Genomic DNA, 22,500 nt, shown 5'->3' with positions numbered 1-22,500 from the left:
CGATGGAGTCACATGTAACTAATATGTTAGGCTTAGTGTGTAGCCTTCTGGGCTTGACAGGTGAGACACTAGTGCATGAGCCATTGTGTGTATTGCATTCTGTAGAGGAAGTATTATGTGTAGCATGCTTGTGTTTGTGTTTGGGAGGTCTCTGACATTTGGGTAAGTTTCTGGCGATGACCTCCGCATATGTAGGTATGTGTGATTTGGGTTTGAATGGAGTAGGTGGGAAATGCGCATGTTGACACACCTACTCAGTGTCAGATGTACTGACTGGCATGTTAAAGAGCATGAATTGAAGGTTTTTAATATAGTTGCATCTACAGTTTGAGTTTGTGTGGACTAGAAGTAGAGGTTTGTCTGTTTACATGAGGCAATTGCTGCACAGCTTCAAAATGCCAGTGTCGGCCAGGTTGACTGGAGAAATTTTGGGAAGTTGTCCATCCATAATGCTAGGTAAATTTATATGGTTAGAAACAGGAATATTTCAGGAAAAGTAAATTCAGCCCTGGGGTTCCAGCTGTGTCCCTCTTAGACAGGGGTGTGATAGGTGCTGATCATGAAAATAAGGGTAAAACTTTGTTAGGACCCTAGGGTCATTAGCGTAGCAACCTTCTTTCATCCCTATTAAAAGGGGTCAAGTAGGAATAACTAGTGGGCAATGTATGTTAGTACCTCAAAGGCTAGCCTTAGTGCTACACTAGTCAGTAGAGCAGGGCCACAGAAAAACATCTGAGGCTGTTTTCACCATAGAAGCTTACAGAGCTTCAGTAGTAACGCCTCTTTGCCTGAAAGTGTGCTAAAGATGAGGATTACACTAAAGGAATACAGCTGTATCTAAGGGAAAAAAATTGTCAATTATCTCTTCAGCTATGAGACAGAATTGCATGACCGTGTGCAGTGCTGCACAATGTGCAAATAGGCAGAAACCATTAAAGGTGAGGCTTAAATACCAGAAGATTAAAATCTTAAAAAAAAAAAAAAAAAAAAAAAAAAAAAGCTCAAAAAGCCAGTGTGGTGCTTACTCCAAGCCCTAGACCAACCAATCTTTACTAGCCAGGTACCAATCAGCGCAATCTACTCACTTGAGTGTAGAAAGGCCCTTTCCAGTCTAAGATGGCCTGGAAAATGTGCTGAGAACAGACAGGCCCAGATGCAACAACCCTGTATCTGGACTATGCTACAACTGCTAGCTACACAACTTTAGGCTGAAAACGCTAAAGAAATGCTTGCCACAGCAGAAAAACAGCAGTGAAACAATAAATGTAAACTGCAAAAAAGACCAAGGAGAGACTAAAAAAATGCTTTTAATTGCAAGCAGTTCAGCTGTATAACACACTCCTTGGGGAGGATTAGGACAAACAGATACTTTACAAACTAAGAAAATTTCCAGGAAATACTTTACAAATAGTGAAAATAGCAAAAAGCTTTACAAACAGTAACAAAAAGTGATTTAACAGTCCCAGTAAGGCAGATAATTGCATTACAACAGTGCAGATTCATTTATAGTAATAAAATACTGTAAAAAATTAGGCAGCAGACAGTAAAAAGTTAAATAATAACAATAATCAGTAAACTGTAAAAATAATCAAGAAAATGGGCATCTTATGTTTTTTTTTACAAAGCTCAGAGGCCTATAGTCATCTGGTAAGTCAGTACAGGGTTGTGGCTGGTAGCCCTCCTCAGTTTATTTATTTACATTTATTGACCAGGAGAGTCCGACTGGACACAGGTCCTTTTTCAGCGGAGGCCCAGGGAGAAAAGCTCCACATTATTATTTGCATTGTACAGTTAAAAAAAACATAGCATTTAAATATAGACATTAGTCCAGTTAAGGATGCAAGACAAGAAGAAAACAGATGTAAAACAGCTGTAGAGCATAGTACAATTTTAAAATATGGTGACATATACTAAACATGGTTAAAATGTAGTTGAGATTCATCAGTGAACAATTGATACAAACTGTTTTTGAGTTACATAACAGCCATTAGCAGTTGTTGCTACAAGAAGTTAGTATTATGTGGTAGGTAGCTGGCAACATGAGTAGCCAAGCTTGCTAAGAGTAGGTTGTTGATAGGGGGCTGAGAGAGGTAGTGGGTGGGGGAGTGAATGGTATTAGAGGGGGGGGTTGCAAGGGCATATCTGGCAAGTTGTGAAGTGTGATTTTAGTAAGGATTTAAAGTGGGTGCAAGAAGTTACAGAGGTAATTGAGGATGGAAGGGCGTTCCAGGGTTTGGCTATAGTGCAGGAGAATAATGCTTCTCCAGCAGAGTTAATGGCTCTTGTGACCTGTAGGAGGTTTTTGTGGCTGGATCTTGGTGGTCTCCTGGTTATGTAGGGCTGGAGTAGATTCTGGAGGGATGGGACTTTTAGTGGTTGGTTTATTAGTTTGTGGGCAAGTGTGAGTTGGTACCATTGAAGGAGGTGGGGGAGCTCTAGCCAGCCCAGTTCTGCTAGTGAGAGACAGGGGTGAGTATGGTAGGAAGCCCCTGTGGCGAATTTGGTGATTTTGTTGTAGCAGGTTTCGAGCTTATTTAGATCATATTGTCTAAGCTTAGTAAATATTGGCGAGGCATAGAGTAGGGTAGAGATAAGATGAGCATTTGCTACCGTAATTTTAGCTGCTTTGGTAAGTAGTTGCTGATTTCTATATTATGCTCCTAGTTTTTTGTGCACTTTTTTAATGGTCATGGAAATGTGAATGTCAAAGTTCAGTTTATTATCTATTTCTACTCCTAGTAGTTTGGTGTGTTCTGTAGGATGGATGGTGGTGTATTTTGCTGTGATGTTAAAGTGAGAGCTTTCTAGGGTACGTTTGGTGGGTTGGAAGATTAGTAATTTTGTTTTGTTTGGGTTGAGTATTAGTTGGGCATCGGATAACCAAGTTTCAATAGAAGAAAATGCTTCCTGTGTGACTTTTTGCAGTTCTGGTAGGGAGTGGGCTGTGCAAATGATGGTTGAGTCATCTGCGTATTGTATGAGTGTGCCATGTGTTGTGGCTGAGGCTAGATTATTGGTGCATATAGAGAAGAGTAGGGGTCCCAGGATGGACCCTTGGGGAACTCCTATGGAGACTGGTAATTGGGGGTTAGGTTGTCCTGCCAAAAGTGCTTGTTGGCGGTCAGATAGGTAACTCTGAAACCAGTTGATAACTGGTTGAGAGAAGGATAGGTTATTGAGAAGAGAGATGAGTTGTTTGTGTGGGACCATATCGAAAGCTTTAGAGAGGTCTAGGAAGATAGCTGAGGAGAGATAACCTGCATTTTTATTTTGTAGGATAGTATTAGAGAAAGAGAGTAAAGCAGTGGTGGTGCTATGGTTAGGTCGGAAACTGTGTTGTGTGTTGTAGAGGAGGTTGTTAGCAAGGAAGTGATCTGAGACTTGAGAATGAATGCATCTCTCTAGTATTTTAGAGAGTGGTGAGAGAATAGCTATGGGGCAGTAATTGGTTAGATCTGTGGAGGGGCCTCCTTTGTGTAGGGGAATTGTGTGTGAGACTTTCCATAGTGTAGGAACATAACTTTCGGACAGAGATCTGTTAATCAAGAGTTCAGCTCTGTATATTTATATATCTTACATCTATATAGACACATAGATCTATACAGGTGTGTACGTGTATTATATGTATAGTGTGTGTGTGTGCGCGCGCATGTAAAATATCGAGACAGAGAGAATAATTCCCTCCCTTGTTTATTCATTTGATTAATAAAGTTAATGAAATGAAAACTTCATTTTACTATAAATTAATCTAGAAAGTCTGTTATTAAGTAAAAATGTGTTTATACATAAACTTAATTTTGAGACCAGGTATGCCCTTAATGAGGAGCTTTGCAGATTTTCTTTTGAGTAGAATAGTGAGTGAGTGATTAAGTAATGTATAATGTAATGCCTAGTTAACATTAGATGTTTATTTATGTGCATTTGCTTACTGGGTACGTGGTTTGGTTAAATTACCTTTTTCAGTCAAGTACCTAGCCAAAGAAAGTAAAAGTGCAAATATTAGAAAGTGATTTAGATATACCATGTAATTGCATTCAAATAGCAACCTCTGACAAGAGCTTCAAACAGAATGAACAAGAGCACAACTGTTTACAATGATAAATTACAATGCACAGTGTGGTTTTACAATTCATTTGTATTAGAGGGAAATACATGCATAAATGTAGCAGGAGAGTTTCAAGTGTGGTGCTGGGTGAGCTTTATCAAAGCAGTGGCATTGTGTTAACTCTCCATAGTGATCATGTAATGGTCATTTGAAGGAATAAATGGATGTCTGATTTCTTGTGCGTTTCTGTGTGGGAGGAGCTTATGAAACTGTCGCTGTCTGCAAGCCAGGGTAAGAACAGTAGCAGCATGCAGTTCGTATTAGATCTGGAAGTTTGATAACTGATAAATTCTTGTTCTGGAAATCTGGTGGTCTTTCTGCCAAAATTGAAGGAAAACAACACAAGGCTTTCATGGTTCTTGGTAAAACAAAAGTATGTGTTGAGGCAGCCATAAGGCTTGTCATTGTATCGAGCAACACACTCATTTTGAACTGGATAACATCATACCTTTTATTTATTTATTTTTAACTCTTCATTGATTAACTACGTTACCTTTTAGTCACAGTTGCACCACTTGTCATTGTGATGATTGCACAAGATGTTATTTTGGTGCCGTAGCTATTGACATTTTTAGTAAAATTTCGCTGCCTACTTTCCAGTAGCCATCTTGTCCACAAACATATAAACAGTGAGTGTTCTGTTCTTACTGTGTTCCCTTAGCTAGGTCATTACACCTGCATTAAATGAAATGTAACTGCTTTTGTTTTCCATCCTTTAGCCCTGTGAGACCAGGAACCTGCAGAAGGTGAATTACCATGGGTCTGTGCTGGTACAGCACCTTTTACAGTTTGAGGATCCCACCACAGTTCTTATCAGCCTGATGGCCATGTCTGAAGATGACCTTGTGACCCTTGCATGCGACCCTGGAGGAAGCCACGTGTTTGATGTCTTGATAAGTAATAGCAATATACCTGAAAAGCGCAAAAAGAAGTTTCTGGGAAAACTAAAAGTGAGTTTGTTGTGTACTTTTTTTTGGGGGGGGGGCTTGTATGTTAATTTTTTTTTTCACAGAGATTAAATGTGCTTGTATGAGGTTATGCACAGCTAATTGATAAGGTCTTGGTACATGTCTGCAGTGACCCAAAAACTATGACAAATCCTAGTGCTGAAATGCATGCAGTATTAGTAGTATGCAGTAAAATAAAACCAATGTAACCATCAAAGCTAGTAAGCTAACGATGGTAATAGAGTGAATTTAAACCAGTACTGTGTTTGCATCAATGAATATTACTGCCAGTATTGTTGCTGCGTGCTGTCGTCTTGGTATCCGTTTCCAGTGTTGTTCTGGGAGTTAAGCGTGGATGGTTAAAAGCTGTGTGCCACTTACCAGCTTCATTTTACCATCCTGGATTTTATTTCCCCAGTCTTCATTTTTCTGCTATGTGACTAAGAGCATGTTATTTAACTAGACATTGGTCCCAGGACTGCCCTTTAAAGCGGCATGTGAGTCATAATGGGTTTACCTAACAGATAAGTAAAATACAAAACAAGAAGTGTCGAGAGCACTCTGTTATTTATGATTGTATTATTGCTGATTGATTTCCAGAATTTGCAGACTCAGCAGGGCTAGAGAGAGAGAGAGAGAGAGAGACAATGCACTCTGAATCAAGGTTATATATTCTGATAATGCTAGACTTGTGTGTGGATTTTAAATGTGATAAAATATCTGTTAAATTCAGGTTTGTCTGTGTTTTTTTAGGTTGTTTTTTAGGGTTGTAGAGTTACGTACTGAAAATCACATTATATTCTCAACAGGGTCACTATGTGCAGTTGGCATGCAGTAAACATGGGAGTCGTGTCTTGGATCAGATATGGAAGGGTGCCAGCCTTGGCAAAAAGCAGGATATTGCACAAGAGTTGGGTATGTATGTGAACTGTGCACACTGTGAATTTATGTAGCACAGAATGGTGGAGCATTGTTTTTATTTGTCTATGTAAGTTCCCAAGTGCTCGATTTCCTCCTAGGGTACATCAGAGCATGTGCTTTGTGAGGTCGAACTGTATCTTAACCAGTGAATGCAGTACTCTCTTTTTTCACTGCACTTTTCTATTGCATGCCCTTATGTAATGCTCTGGCATGATCTGGTTATCATCCTGTATTTGCTTGGACTGCAGCTTTAGCTCACAGTTACTGCAACACCAATGCAAACGTTTCCCAGCCATCTGCTGTTCTACCTATCTCATGATTCCCAGTGAAGCACCATCCTCGCCAGGTCTTACCTGCTACTCTTTGCACCTGCTACCATCTATTAAATGGCCCCAAGCTTCCTTTTTGGAACAGTTATTAGAATTATTGTTTGGGAGTTTTCTTCCTGCTCTTTTTGGGCGATTCCTGGCTTGTCCTCCAGAACTGGATTTCGGCAGTCTCATTGGATTTTTCCATTTTTTGCTTATGTTTGTTTTGTTGGTTCCTCCTTCCACTTTACTGTTAACACAAATTTGCTTTCATTATCTGCATGTGGAATGTTTGTCGTCTCCTCATTCCTCAGTTCATGGTTTCAGAACTTTGTTAGATTTGTGCTGGGTTTTTTTTTTTTTTGCATTTGTACAGATCGATGTCAGTTCTCAGTGCTGAGTGTTCCTTTGTCAGGGTCTATGTCTATACCATGCCCTCTTTGGTAGGGTCCATTGATTACTCCTTGGCACTGACATTGATACTAGGTTTGATTCAGTTGCAGCAGGTGTCATTGCAGATCTTTTCCCTGGAGCTTGTTTCATGAGCAGTCTGTCCTGGGGACCCAACCCTAGTTGGCTTCTTCCCTGAAAAGAGATTCCAGTCAGCAGGACAGGGGATTGCATGACCTTTCACACTGCAGTTACCATGAATCGGAGCTTGAGTCTGCCTCACTGTATACCGCCTCAGAGTAATTTAGGGGAAAAAAAACATCTTGACACTCCTTAGATGTCACCAGTTACTGCTGTCAGATTCTATGGCCAAGACTGCTTTTCCTGTTTCAGTAAAGTCCTACAGTAGATGCAGTAATGGGGGAGGGGGGGGCTCTGTATCCCATCTTCCTCGTAAAGTTCTGCAGGAACCCTTTCTTTCACTCCCCTAACCGTCCTGGGTGATTCCCATTCCCCCCAACATCCATACATGACCTGATTAGCACTCTTCAGTAGAGAATCTTGGAAGTAGAGGGATATGGCAGATCTATAGGCCTCCTCTTTCAAGGACTGGGGAGGTTTTTCTAGTATCCCAGCTATGGATTGTTTGTTTCTGCAGTGGCCCTCAAGAGGTTTCATCTCCCCTAAAACCCTTTCTCAAGCTAACAGACTGGAAGATAGTTTGCCTATATATTACTTTAAAAATGTCTCTATCTGTGTACAACACAGCTATGGCATAGAAGCCCTGTTTTTTTTTTTTTATTTTGTTGTGTATTTGATTATTTTTTTAGTTTTGATGGACAATGATTAATGCCCTTTTGCACTTGCATTCACACATGTAATTATAGAGTAATTTGAAAATGATAATTTACTTTTTAGAAGGTAACCATTTGATATTCTGAGGCTAGAGTCTACAAGTCCTGGAGTAGCAAAACTGAATAATTGCAAAAGTGGTCTCACATATCCTAAGTGCAAGATTTCTGCACCTCTCATGATTCCTTTTTTTCTTTGAGGTGTGACATTTTAAGGGATGGTATATATAAATTCGGGAGGTGTGGGAGAGATTCCTCCCTTATTGGGAAGTACAGGGGGCTTGTCCCACTTGCAAAATCAACTTTAATGGGCAACAGCAGTGTTTGCCATTCGCTGCTCTTCTTAATTTTGGACTATTTTCACCATGTTTCCAGGGCTTATACTTTTGTGCCTTAGAATTGCAATAGGGAACCTTTCAAAAGCATGTTATCGTTTATTGTTACAGGAGTTCTTTGTTGTATACAAATGAGTTACCCGCCTACTATATCAGATTCTTGAGGCTGTTGCTGAGAGTAGATATGTCTTTAAATTTACTCATTTTTCAGTAATAGTGAATTGTTTAGATGTAACATTTATAAGATGTCCTGGTAAACAGGTCACTACTACTTTGTATAGAAAGCTACACCCTCTGGATGGAGGGAAAAAAACTTTCATTTGCCATTTTTGAAGTTTCCCATTCCACACAGAGCCATTTTTTAAGACCAGAAGAAACAACCTTTACTCTTTAATAATGCAAGAAACACAAGGGAAATTAATCTGTGGAATCTGGAATATGCAGTCTTATGTACCGGTCTAATAAACTTAATGTTATGAGGACTATGTTCAGATAACACACTAGTTGTCAGAATCCACTTTTAATGCCATGATGTTCTGCAGCCCTTTTATGTAGGAGAGAACATTGGGTTTATATGTAATATAAAAAAAGACTGGAAAGTAAGTACCTCCATCTCCATCATTAATTTACATTGCGATGGTAATGTTACCAGTTTAGGTAGGAACTGTGCTAGAAAAAGTTTTAGTACTTGAGAGTGGGGGAATAATGTCTTTAAAAGATTTGTTGTTGACCAAAGAAAGTAGTTTTATTTTAAAATACAGAAGTCTTAAGCCATTTGGTTTAAACACTTTTCTGAGTTGGAAATATCTTGACTAATTGGTTATAGTGTATTTTTAATTCCTTCAATGCTTTTAGTCTGTGGTGTTTATATTATGCTTAATTTAGCTTTTTTTCCTTGAAGACTTTTGCAGTCAAGATGCCAAAACCGTTTTTAATTAAAAAATGGCTTTAAAAGCCTTACTGTTGAATTGCTGTCTTGTAGACAAACCTTTCTTTATGTCCAAGATTAATTCTGAACTCTTCCTTAATTCAGTTACAAATTTTCTATTTCACTTCTAGTTAAGGAGGAGCAGATATTGCATACAGTGGATTTATAGGACCAAGCACTTAAGACAAACTGGCCATTTGTTTATTTTCTTTCATACCATTCAAACAGAATTAAGCAGTGATCATACTATTTTCATATGGCTGATAAAACTGTATCACCTTCTGCTGTGATAAGAAGAGCAAAACACTGACTGGGCAAGTTGTGGCATACTTTAAACAAGGCAGGAGCTGCCTCTGTGGTCTTGAGAAATTTGTTATGTCACATAACTTATGAAGCTGCTGCCTAGTCTTCTGCCCACATCCTTTGTAAGCATTATAGATTGTATGGCCAGTCCAGAGGTAGGATAGGATTTGTCAGTTAGTGCTAAAAGGCATGACTTGATCTTATCTTCTTGTCCAGCGTCAGGCCCCCTCACTTCATTCATACAATAAAAGGGAACATCCTATGTTCTGCAGCAGTGATCTGTACAGTGAAAACTCTAGAGCTGAAAAAGAATATTCAGCAAACTGTAGGTGTTTTCTTATTAGGGCCACTGCTACTGAAGGGGTTTCCCCCCACCTTCCCAATACTACCCAGGTCTTTTGTATGGTGTTAATATTGTATGTAATTATATCATAGATGGTGTGTTCTAGATCTTTGGTGGTGCTGGATTAATCCAATTTGAATATTACATCTGTGTACGGTCTGTTGTAGTGCAATGCATTATTGTGGCTGAAAAGGGACTTTGGACCATTCCACTTAAAACACAGAAATCGGTGAAGTCAAATGCATTTCTTTTATGCTGCTGTTTGAATTTGTGAGGTTATTCCTTGAGGAATTAAACTTTAAATTGGGAACACAAACTTTGGTATACCAAAGTCCTCTTGATCTCTGGACAGAAGAAACAATGGCAGAGGTTAGGCTTTCATTCTACTCACTGAGATGGCATGCAACATAAATTTGCACACCCTTAGGATGTCTGACTACTTTCTAGACTTGTTTGGGTATCTTATGTCCCCATACAGCAGTGATCCTACTGTTGAAATGTAATACACACCTGTACTCTTAATGAAGAATCTATGCTGTACAAATCCATGTTTTTGTCTTAGTGGCTTAAGACTTCTGCTGTTGCTGTGATTATTGTATTGTCTCTTTACTTGCCCTCTTTGGGCCCAGTGTTTATGTTGTTGAACTGTTCAAGTTGCAGCAGTAAGTAAATGTTATAGTGCACTGGCTTGCTGTATCTCAGGTGAATGGTCCATGGAATATCATGGTTGTTTTCTACAGCTCATCTCTGAAGAGGATAACTGAAACCACAGAGCAGTTGACAACTTAATGCTTTGTCATGAGAGTCTCCTAACAGGAAGTTGTGGAAATGTTTTGGTAAAGAATCGGTAGTGGTTAGTGATCTGTGTTGTTGCTACAGAGTATCTGTTAAGGGCATGGAAATTCTGCCAGGCTTGGGAGGGTTTGCAGAATAAATCATGTCTTGTCCATAAATGTAAACTTTGATATAAAGCAGGGGGAAAGAACAAATCACCATCATCATCAGGTTTTGGAGGAGAGAGGACATTTATTTTACTTCAGCAACCCCCAGCAGATGATTACTTGATCTGTTAATTTAGTGTAGTTTTGTGTTGTGTTACATCTCTATCCCAGAATTTTATTTTTTTTTGTAGTGGGGAATACTTCACCTTTGAAACTGTTGTATGTATTTGACAGATGTTTAGATGGGATAGCATTTTTTACGTCATAGAGGTGAAAACAAGGTGAAGCCATTTTAGTGCCATAGTTAATTTTTCTGTGTTGTGACGCAAGTGATCTTGGTTCAGGTGCAGACATAGATAGCATCTATATGCAAGTGGATTGCCTGAGCTTTGGAAGTACTGAGAATCCTGTGGCAGGTGTGTGTGTGTGTGTGTGTGTGTGTGTGTGTGTGTGTGTGTGTGTGTGTGTGTGTGTGTGTGTGTGTGTGTGTGTGTGTGTGTGTGTGTGTGTGTGTGTGTCTAATGTCTTTGTGTCTTCCCAACAGTATAACATTTCTTTGCTCATTTCAAGGGGATTGAGTAGTGACCATCCTTACCTCTAAAGCAGTCCACCTCCTGTGTGCTGCATACATCTCTGAAGTCTTTCCTCTTGGGCCAGACAGGGATTATGTTGTGAGGGTTTATACTCTAAAAGATGCGTCAAGCCTCCTGACTCGCTGGTGCCTCATAAGTGGGAAGTGATATGAATTTTATTTCACACTTCAGAAATAATAATTAAAAAAATCAGGTGATGGTAAAGTATTTGTGAAAATTGTTTAAAATTAGGTTATTATGCAAGTAGCTCTCTCTCAAGGCACTCCTAAAATTGGTGAACATCAATATCTGTGCAGTAACTGAGACCTGGTTCAAAGCTCCAGAGAGCACCCCTGCAATACCAGGCTACAACTCTTACCACACTTTTCGGCCACCAAACCAGGACCGAAACACTAAAGGTGGAGGAGTGCCCATTTTCACCAAGCATATTCACAGCAACAGGCTAGTTGCCCAACACAATGCGTCTGAAATTCTCCAGGTGCAACTAACACTAGGGGAGACTGCAGTCCAAGTTGTAGCTTGCTACAGATCCCCCACCATGCCACAAAATTCTCACTACACCTTTATAAACATACTGGAAAATATTAAGATACAACCAAACACCCTAATACTGGGTAATTTCAACTACCCTGCCATTAACTGTGAAAACTACTCGTGTACCAACACCTTTGCCCAATGATTCTTGGAATTCATAAATTCCAACACCCTGGATCAACTAATCCTTAGTCCCACCAGGGCTCCAATATCCTAGACCTGGTCATTACCAACATGGGAAATCGATGCTCCACACGTATGATCACCCCCTTGTTGGTCAGGTCTGACCATAAACTAATCAACCTTGACATCCACATCCCATCCCCCAGTAAGGAAACCTCCTTAAAAAACTTTTCCAAAGCCAACCTCATGCTACTCAAGTCAGAAGTGACAAACTTCTTGACACCCATGCGGACGGGAACTGAAAGTTCGACTGCTGAATCCTACACTAAGGCACTGTACGAGCACATCCACTCGTGCATGAATCGTGCCTTCCCCAATAGAACCAAGACTCTCTCCTCCAAAAAAAGGAAGCCAATCTGGTGGTCTCTTGCAATAAATAAACTTTACAACAAAAGGAAGAAATTGCTGCAGAAAAGAGGAAAATCCCTGGATGCAAAAAAATCCCTTGCTAGCCACAGTTAAGAAGCTGGGATCCCTCATAAAATCCTCCAAAGCTTGTTATGAAAGTAAAATTGCCAAAGATTCCAAAGACAACCACAAGGCATTCTATAGCTATGTCAAGAATCTAAATGGCAATGCTCAGATCTGAGCTACAACAGAATAGCATTAAATATACTGATCCCAGGGATATTGTGAATATCCTGACAGATCGATTCAGTGCAAATTTCACCCCCACCCCCTAAAGGGCCCATCTCAATACCAAAAGATTGCCAAATTCTGGTAACGGCCACACAGGTAAAAAACGCACTCTCCAAAGCTAAGAATACAGCATCCATGGGACCAGACATCCCAGGCTGTGTACTACATGAACTACAAAATGAACTGGCACCTCACCTATGTATCTTGTTTAATCATAGCCTCACCTCAGGCTTCGTGCCCACTGAGTGGCACACAGCTACAGTTATCCCACTCCACAAGGGGGGATCCACCTTGGATCCTGGGAACTACCGCCACATCAGTCTGACAAGCCTGATCTGTAAGGCCATGGAACGTATTATCATGGACCTTATAAACAAAGACCTTGGCAACCTTCAAACTATGGACACCACACAGTTTGGGTTTGTGAAGGGCCGATCTTGTCTCCTGAATCTGATTGACTTCTTTGAATCAGTCTCCAGAGCTGTGGACAAGGGTAAGGCAGTCCACAACCTATCTGGACCTCGCCAAAGCCTTCAACACCACCCCCCACTTTGGAATTATAGATAAACTTATTAAGCTGGACATTAATCCCTATGTCACTCAATGGGTTGCCAACTGGCTTACTGACAGAACCCACACTGTAAAAGTAGCCAACTCCAAATCCAGCTCCAGACAAGTGGAGTACCTCAGGGTTCAGTCCTGGGACCGCTCTTGTTTGCCATCTACTTCTCTGAAGTACAGGCCAACACTAAGGGACTCTGGCTACCGAAGTTCGCAGATGACTGCAAACTGGGAGCCATTATTGAATCCCCAAATGATGTGGATATTCTGCAAAAGGGGCTTACAGCAACAGATGCTTGGTGCCAGAGCCATGGGCTGAAGCTCAATGCCAAGAAATATGTATAGTTATCCCCTTTGGAAAAAACATGTACCTGTGAATTACCACATAGGTAGCAGTACACTAAACACTGAAAGTGTGATAAGAGACTTAGGGCCACAGGTGGACAGTGGTCTCACCTTCAATAACCACATCGCCACAACAGTCAGGAAATCCTTCTATGTGGCACACCTCATCACTAAGGGCTTTTCATCCAGAAAAAAGGAGGTCATTGTCCCACTGTACTCATCCCTCATTAGACTCATTATAGAATACAACGCCCCGTTTGGTATGTACCTCTCAAGACATCTGCAACAATTGGAAAGGCCGCAGAAATACTTCACTAAAAGAATCACAGGCCTAAACCAGATGCCCTATGCTGACCGTCTAAAAAAGCTCCACCTATACTCTGTTGCATATAGTCTACTTAGAAGCAATCTCTGCTTAATATACAAGGCCATGTTAAACCCAGAGTTGTTGGACATGCTACACTTAAAGAAATCCCTATCCCTCAATGATGCACACTCCAGGGATCTAAACCTTGTCATCACAATGAACAAACATGCTGGAGGGATAGGTTCCTGACCCATAGACTCTCCAGACTCTGGAATTAGACTGCCCATACATGTCAAGCAGAGCGCCTCTTTGGCCGTCTTCAAATGGAACCTTGATGATTGCATGGGAGATAGGAAATTCACTCCGGGGATCACATCAGTTGCCCTGCTAGACAGGAGTCCAGGGAAGTAAATACTGTGTGAAGAAATGTCCAGGGAATTGTTATGGCTAGGCTTGTATAGGCCCTACGGCCGATAGCCTAGTACAAACCTATGAACCTATGTAAGTGGCAGTTTGCAAGGAGTGGCAAATAATTATGTTTTGTTTATGTTGCTGTAGCTGTAAGTGCAGGAAAATAGGAATATGCTTTCACTGAGGACCGTTTCATGCTCACCACAGTGCAAACTGTAGAGTTAGAAATGTTGCCTATTGTCACTTTGTGTTGGTGAAACTTTTTTAGTGAAACTAAAACACTGAGATAGCATTGAGTGCAAGGGCACAGATCTGCCAGGAGCAGTACATGCAAGTCAGCAGGTTATAGAGGGAGAAGTCTGTTTGCCCCAAGAGCCACCTACCCTTCTTCACCTTTGACATTAAAATGCTTGTGATTGAGTGACTGCAGCAGGCAACTCATTATATCATAAAATGGTGGATGGGTATTTGTTCTCCGTATACATGCGTATGATTATAGAATGACAGTTAAGGAGAGTACTACAAGGAAATAATATGCTATAATTTGTAATTCCCCAGTCTTGTAGATAGCATGCTATACCAACCACTGTATGCTCAGCCACAGTTTGATCTGGTGCTTCCTTTAGTCATACATATGGTCTGAGCCAGTATTGTCTTGTTCTGAGATGTAGCCTGGTGGCTCCAGGGCGAAGCAGCCTGGTGGCGCTGAGCTCCGGGGCGAAGTAGCCAGGCAGCACTCAGGAACTCCGGGGCGAAGTAGCCTGGTGGCGTGGAGCTCTGGGGTGAAGTAGCCTGGCGGCATGGAGCTATGGGGTGAAGTAGCCTGGCGGCGCGGAGCTCCGGGGTGATGTAGTTCTGACTGTGTGACTCTGTTAACCTGGGATTGATTAGTGCCCTGAGGTCTGGAGGAGTTAGCTGTGGAGGGTGGGAATAAGCAGCTGACTTCACCTAAGTCCATCCTGGGGAAGATGTTCTTCATCTCACATTGCTGCAGTCCTTACACTTGGGTATACCGCTGTCCTCGGTCGGCCCGAATACCAAAGTATATGGCTGACGTCGGTCAAGGCGCATTAATCTGATGCCAGGACGTCAGGGTATAAATGCGCATGACCGACGTCATATCCCCGTCTTTTTTGCCGCGTGGTCCGATGCAGAAGCAACGTTGCGAGTGCGGGTTGGCGTCCTGAGATTTTCCGAAATCGGAGTTTCAGACCGAATCAAAGTTGGCTAAGTACCCCGTTGGGGAATATTTTGGTTTTTTCTTGCCTCAGTATTTTACCGGATGTCAGAAAAAGTGAATAACTGTATTTCTTGTGGGAAGCAGATACCACATAGGGATTACCATAACTTGTGTATACCTTGTTTAGGGCCTGAGCACGACGTTGTTGGGTGTCCCTCTTGTGCTAGGTTTAACAAACGTACTATAAAGAGGAGATTAGATTGTGCCAGGTTAGTCTTCGGGAAGCGGTGCAACTACAAAATGCCGTCGGATACTCCGACGCCCGCTTCGTCGAAAAAGTGCAAGGACAAAGGAACTAGGCCTAGGTTAGAAGAACCGTCCGTCCCGGACGTCGGTTCTTTAGAAGGCTCGGTAGAGCCGGAGGTTCGGACAGAAGTTTCTTTAGAGTCCCAGGGAGAGACTTTATTATTACAGGAGGTATCCTCTCAGGAGGTAGGCCAGGCTGAAGGGGCTTCCCAGGTAACTGTCCTCCCCTCCCTGCCTAAGGTGGTTAGGCCTTCCCCTACTGTTCCCAAGGCTTCTCCCAGAGGCAGGCCAGGTTTAGCTTCAGCAGGTGGCACTCCTAGTACTTCAAGCACTATGCCCAAGAGTCATCTGCTTAAGATGGCCGAAGATTTAATTACTCTGATTAGGGGTTCTATGCCCCCTCCTGACAAGAGGCCTAGGGTGGAACCTGACATTGGGAGTTTTGAACAGGATTCTGATGCTTCCGAGTCTTCGGCTGAAGATTTGCAGGAGTTTTCTCCTTATTCTGATTCTGATGTGGATGACACTACTCCTACTGCTTCTCCTCCTGAGGATTTTTCATTCTCAGAGACTCTACATTCTATGAGGGAACATTTTAAATGGGAAGGTCAGGATTTCTCTGATTCCAGGAAAAGACTTAGGGAATTTTTATTCTTACCCCAGCATAGGCCTTTAGCTATTCCTCCTGTTCTTACTGTGGTGGAAGATGTTTTTGCAGAGGCTTCTCTTAATCCTGATTCTCTACCTCCTGCTCCTGTTAAGCTGGACAGGTATTATAAGTGCCTGAAGCTCATAAGTATCTTTTAAAAGCCTAGGGCGGACCCAGAGACTGTTTCTCAGGGGCCTAAAGGGGTTAAGGCTTCTGTTGTTAAAAATCCGGTTCCTCCGGATAAAGAGGCAAGGGCTTTGGACAGATGGGGAAAGAAAGTTTATACTTCTTCCACTTTAGCCATGAGGGCTTTGAATTGCCAATTCCACATGCTGAGATATCAAAACTATCTTCTTTCACAATTAAAGTCTAAGGTAGATGCTCTGGCAGAAGGTATTGAATATAAGGAGTTACAAGATCTAGTACATGTTTCCGAACAGGTGGGCAAGCATTCCTTACAATGTGGTTTTGATGCTGTGCAGGCCTCTTCGAGGGTGGCTGCCACCGGTTCTGTTCGACGCAGGCACGCCTGGCTAAGGGATCAGAATTTAGCTGAGCATGTTAAGACAAGGATCTTGGATGCTCCTTTGCAATCTGATGTGTTGTTTGGTTCTCCTGTTGAAGCAGTTTTAAAGAAAATGGAAGACAAAGCTAAGTCTATGCACACTGTTAAAGATTTTTTACAGGTTCAGCCTCCAAAGTTTAGTAGAAATTGGCCAACCAAGGGGTGGACATATCCTTCTTATGATTCCCAGTCTAGGGGTAGGTCTAGGCGTGGTAGGGGCAGAGCTCAGGGCTCTTTTAGATCTAGAACAGGGGGTTCACCTGCACAGTCTTCGGTGAGGGCAGGGGTCAGCCCTTTCAGACAGACCCAATGACCTACCTTTTCAACTGCCAGAACCTTCCTGTCTGGCAGCACCTTTGGGAGGAAGACTGGCACTTTTCAAGGAAAACTGGAGTTTAATTACCCAAGACAGATGGGTTTTGGATATCATTCACCACGGTTACAGGTTTTATTTCCATACCTTGCCCCCTTTCAAAGGCATGCCAGACATTCCTCCTCAACACAGACTAGAAGCTTACCGGCAAATTTCTCTGTTACTCCAGATAGGGGCCATACAACCGGTGCCTATGCCAGAAAGGGGCCTAGGATTTTATTCTCGCCTATTCCTAGTGCCAAAAAAGGGGAACACGTGGAGACCAATTTTGGATTTGTCTATCCTCAACACCTTTCTGGACATACCCAAGTTCAAGATGCTGACACTACAACAGCTTTTACCTCTGCTGGGCAAAGATCACTGGATGGTAACTTTGGATCTCAAGGAGGCCTATCTTCATGTTCCTATCACACTAAGTTGCAGGAAATATCTGCTTTCGAGCTGGAAATTCTCATTATCAGTTCTCTGCATTGCCCTTTGGCTTATCTACTGCCCAGAGTATTCACAAAAGTTCTGGCTCCAGTGATAGCTTTCTTCAGATTGAGAGGAATACAGATCTATCCTTATTTGGACGATTGTCTGATTCTGGCTCAAGGAAGGACGAGCTTCTTCAGCATTTGAAATATGTGATAGCAGTGCTAAGATGCCTGGGGTATTCTGTGAACGAAACAAAGTCCAGTCTAGTACCCTCTCAAGACATGTGCTTTCTGGGTGTGAGACTGAATACAGCAACCCAGATGGCTTTTGACCCCGGACAAACAAAAGAATCTTTCCCTTTACTTCCAACAACTATCACATCAGTCCGGGCTGACTGCAAGGACAGTCCTTCAAGCCTTAGGGTTCATGGCATCTTGTATTCTGGTGCTTCCCAATGCCAAACTGCATATGAGGAAGCTACAATGGTATCTCAAAAATGTATGGACACAGCACTGCCAGGATCTGGACACTGTCATTCATATAATACCGTGCATTCAAAAGGAATTTTTGTGGTGGGCTCAGCAATGTCACCTAAACAAGGGACTTTCTGTGACCCGGCCAGAGGCGAATCAGATTCTAACAACAGATGCCTCGGACAAAGCTTGGGGAGCTCATCTCAATGGAAAGTGGATACAGGACAAGTGGCCTGTCAGACTACAGCATCTACATATCAACTTGAAGGAGATGCTGGCAGTCCAGTTTGCATTAATGGCTTTCAAGGATTTACTTCTACCAGGACAGGTGCTTATTCAAACAGACAACACAACTGTCATGTGGTACATCAACAAACAAGGGAGAACACATTCTTACCCTCTATGCAGACAAGCAATGATTTTGTGGGACACTGCTCTCAGTTTACAACTAAATCTTCAGGCAAGGTTTCTGCCGGGAGTGCAGAACTCCTTAGCAGATGTGTTAAGCAGGCAAATCATGGATCCCCACGAGTGGCAATTGGATCTTCATGTATTTCAGCAATTGACAGTGTCATGGGGGAACTCCAGACATAGATCTGTTCGCTTCTCCTCTAAACCACCAGCTGCCAAGGTTTTGCACGAAAAGGATTCATCACGCCGCTTGGAAAGTGGATGCTCTTTCTTTCAGTTGGAAAAATCTTCATGTGTATGCCTTTCCGCCTCTTCCTCTCCTCCCAAAGGTACTTCTAAAGGTCAGACAGGACAAACCAAGAATGATCCTAATAGCTCCAGATTGGCCTCGACAGCACTGGTACCCATTACTGAGAAGTCTGGTAAGGAAACCTCCTTGGCCTTTGCCTTTGATTCCACATCTGTTGTCCCAAAAGGACGGTCATCTACTCAATATCAAGCTTCACTCTCTTCATCTCACAGCATGGCATATCCTGTTTTGACCCATAGCAGGGCTCAACTTCCTCAACAAGTTTTGAATGTGATTATGGAAGCTAGAAGACCTAGTACAAGGAAAGTGTATGCAGACAAATGGAAGAGATTTTTATTTTGGAGTGCAGCAAAGGATTTGGATGTTTCTGAGCCTAATTTGAGTGGGGCTCTTCAATATCTTACAGAGTTATTGGACAAAGGTTTGTCTTTCTCTTCCATTAAGATTCATGCTGCAGCAATTTCAGCTCACTATGACTGTGATCCACCATTGTTTTCTCATCCTTTGTTCAAGCAATTTCTTAGAGGGGCAAAGAACATAAGACCCCCAATGAGCTCCTACTCCTGCTTGGGACCTCAATTTTGTGTTGGAGAAACTCACTCTACAACCTTTTGAGCCTGCAGCTACTGCTGAGTTGAAATATTTGTCATGGAAGACTGCTTTTTTGTTGGCCATTACCTCTGCAAGAAGGGTTTCTGAATTGCAGGCCCTGATGGCGGTTGAGCCTTTCTTGATTTTCCATAAGGATAGGGTATCTTTACGTACTAATCCTTCCTTTATGCCTAAGGTGGTTTCTAGTGTGTCTTTAAACCAAACTATTCATTTGCCTACCTTCTATGCAGACCCCCAAACTAAGGGGGAAAGGATTTTGCATACTTTAGATGTACACAGGCAGTTACGCTATTATTTAAACAGGACTAAGGATTTCAGACAGTCTCAGCAGTTGTTTGTTTCTTTTGCTTTGTGTTCTCAGGGCAAGCCTGTGTCAAAACAAACTATTTCTAAGTGGATTGGGTTTTGTATTGCTTTTGTTATTCCCATCATGGCAAGGAGATTCCAACAGGGATTAGACCTCATTCCACTAGGGCTACTGCCACTTCTACAGCTTTTCTAAGGGGGGTGGCAACTAAGGATATTTTGGAGGCAGCTACTTGGAGTTCAGTACATACTTTCTCTAAGCATTACCACCTTCCTCTCTACTCTAAATCTAGGGCTGGTTTTGCCACTGCTATTTTACAGGGCATTTTGGCAGCTCCTGCTTCTCTATGATTTGCCATCCTCCCTTACCTCTGCTTTGGGAATCTACCCAAGTGTAAGGACTGCAGCAATGTGAGATGAAGAACATAGTACAGTTTTGTACCTACCATAAATGTAGATGTTCGAAGATCCACATTGCTGCAGTCCAATTTACCCTCCCTCCTTCCCCTCTGTGTTTAGGGGTGGTTGTGTGGATAGGCTTGTTCTTTAGTATTTTGTAAAAAGTTGTACATAGTTTTATTGCAGGGGTGTTTAGGGTTAGGTGGTTTTTTGATTTTACCCTTACCTGTTTAGAGTCTTCTGACATCTGGGGCAAGAAAAGACTGAGGATATGACGTCGGTCATGCGCATTTATACCCTGACGTCCTGGCGTCAGATTAATGCGCCTTGACCGACGTCAGCCATATACTTTGGTATTCGGGCCGACCGAGGACAGCGGTATACCCAAGTGTAAGGACTGCAGCAATGTGGATCTTCGAACATCTACATTTATGGTAGGTACAAAACTGTACTTTTCACTGACAACAAGCAGAGGTGTTTCTGTTAAAGCAGAGATGAATATAAGCACAGTTGCATTTAGTTCAAGCACAAAGTGTGTGCAGTGCGTCATGGCAGTATTATTCCGTTACATAGTGTTAGGCTGCCATTGGCAATGAAAACATAAGGCCAGTAGGTATCAGTGATGACTGCCTCCCATATCCCAAAATAGAATGAATGGGCTCATTGGATTATGGGTGCATGAGTGGTTAGCTGGTAGTGGAGAGAAGATTTACTCAAAAAAAAAAAGGGGGGGGTACCTGAGCTGAAACTTCTGGACTTGTACTGAGTTTGCTGTACCACTGTCATATGTCTTTTAATAGGTATCCCTTTGGGCTGCATTTTTGCTACAGGCTGATTTGTGGTTTAAATGGGCACTTTCTTGAGCCTTTGATGGGTGTACTTTGTCACTATCACAAGCTGACACATGGCTGTAGTGGATATACATATGCTGTATAACTTATCACAGGGTGACACATGTCCATAATGAGTATCCATATGCTGTATAACTATCACAGACTGACAAGTGGCCATAATGAGTACTCATGATATATGACTGTCGCACAGGCTGACGAGAAGCCCAAGTGGATGCCTTCATGCTTGTAGCACTCTCACAAACTGATATTTGGTCAGGATTATATCTTTTGCCATTATCACAGGTTTGCCTGTGTTCTTAAACAGATACAACATGAGGGCACCCATTCTGAAACTGTTGCACCACTTTTGTAGATTGATAAGTGGCCTGAGTGATTTCCCTCATTCTGTACCACCTTTGCAATCGTGTATGTCCCCTGTGTAACCTGTGCATTGACATGGGATGGAGGTAAGCTATAGTCCAAATGGGTATCTGGCACTGTCACTGCTGGCCTGAATGTGGACTATCATCTTATTTACCTTCATAGGCTAACATGTGGCCTAAACATATACCATCATGGTGTTCCACTTTTAGGGCTTGGTGTGGCCTTTAAACTGTGTAGTTTTCACAAACCATATTCATAGTTTGAACTGGAACCTCTTGGTCATATATGTAGTCAAAATTCAACATGCGCACATGGTGGTCCACACTGCTGTACTGGTGGGTGGAAACCTGTGTATCTGATTCTGCACTCCTTTACTGGTCTACATGTAAAATGATCTTCCTCCTGCAAGACCTGAGATGAGTGGTGTAATGATCTTGTACCTGCATAGGTGTAGTCAACCTGCTTCCATCCTACAGACCCATCCACAATCTAAATCCTGCACCAGCACTCCGTTGCAGCTCCACGAGATATCTCATCCTGCTGCTTACAGAAAACTGGGAGCACTATCACAAAGGGGCAAGGAAGTGACCTGGGTCAGAACCCTGGCAGTTAAGGAAGAGGAAAGGGAGAATGGTGGTGGTATACTAACCACAAACTTTCAGGAGAGGATGAGGAAGAAAGAATGAAGGAGTGGAGAAAAAGAAGAGACTTGGAGTCTTGAGGAGTAAACTGCTAGGAACAGTCTATGCGGTTCTGTTTGCCAGGGTAGTTAGGGTGAGGTTTTGGACCATGATAGGTTCATCCAGTGCAGGACTTGGCAAAAATGATAGAATTGTGGATGTGGTCCTAACCATGGTAGATGAGGTCATGGATGTCCAGATGAAAGTGCCATTAGCCATCACAGGTCATGCTACTATGTGGCGTAGATTTGGGATGAAGGGTTGCAACACAAGGGCAAAGATAGTGGTGTAGAAGTTTTGTGTAGTGGATTATGAAGCACAGTTAGGGGACTGTGGCTAGTGTGAGATATTCAGTGATGAAGTACTCACGGCTGTGGACAAAGATTTGAGGAAAAGTCAAAAAGATGAAGCTCCGTGTAGCTACACAGGAAATGTGAGAACAACATTTTGGTAAAATGTAAGCCACATAAAATGTGGAAGAGGGATGTCAGGTCACATTACTAGGACAAAATTAGTTTGGTTATCTGGCATAGAAGGATAGAGCAATTACTGTTACCAAGGTGATGTGAGTTCAGTTGCTGCCCTGGCATTTGGAAGCACTAGCCGGGGGTGGAAAGAGAGGAATGATGGGTTGTGTCCTGCTTGCCTAGAAGGGCA

General features: G+C 42.3%; 1 protein-coding gene across 9 annotated transcripts in view; it reads left to right on the top strand.

Moving 5' to 3' along the window:
- NOP9 (NOP9 nucleolar protein) overlaps positions 1-22,500 on the top strand; it is a 480,269-nt gene that overhangs the window by 449,588 nt on the left and 8,181 nt on the right. For all 9 annotated transcript variants that reach the window (XM_044058359.1, XM_044058358.1, XM_044058352.1 and 6 more), the window contains exons 10-11: positions 4,825-5,055; positions 5,862-5,967. In XM_044058359.1, the coding sequence (XP_043914294.1) occupies positions 4,825-5,055; positions 5,862-5,967 (337 nt within the window). The remainder of the gene's footprint in view (positions 1-4,824; positions 5,056-5,861; positions 5,968-22,500) is intronic.

This window comes from Protopterus annectens, chromosome 16.part0 (genome assembly GCF_019279795.1).
Source record: "Protopterus annectens isolate FY-2018-M chromosome 16.part0, PAN1.0, whole genome shotgun sequence".
In the NCBI taxonomy this organism is placed as follows: Eukaryota; Metazoa; Chordata; order Ceratodontiformes; family Protopteridae; genus Protopterus; species Protopterus annectens.
This window is presented reverse-complemented; position numbering and strand designations above follow the sequence as displayed.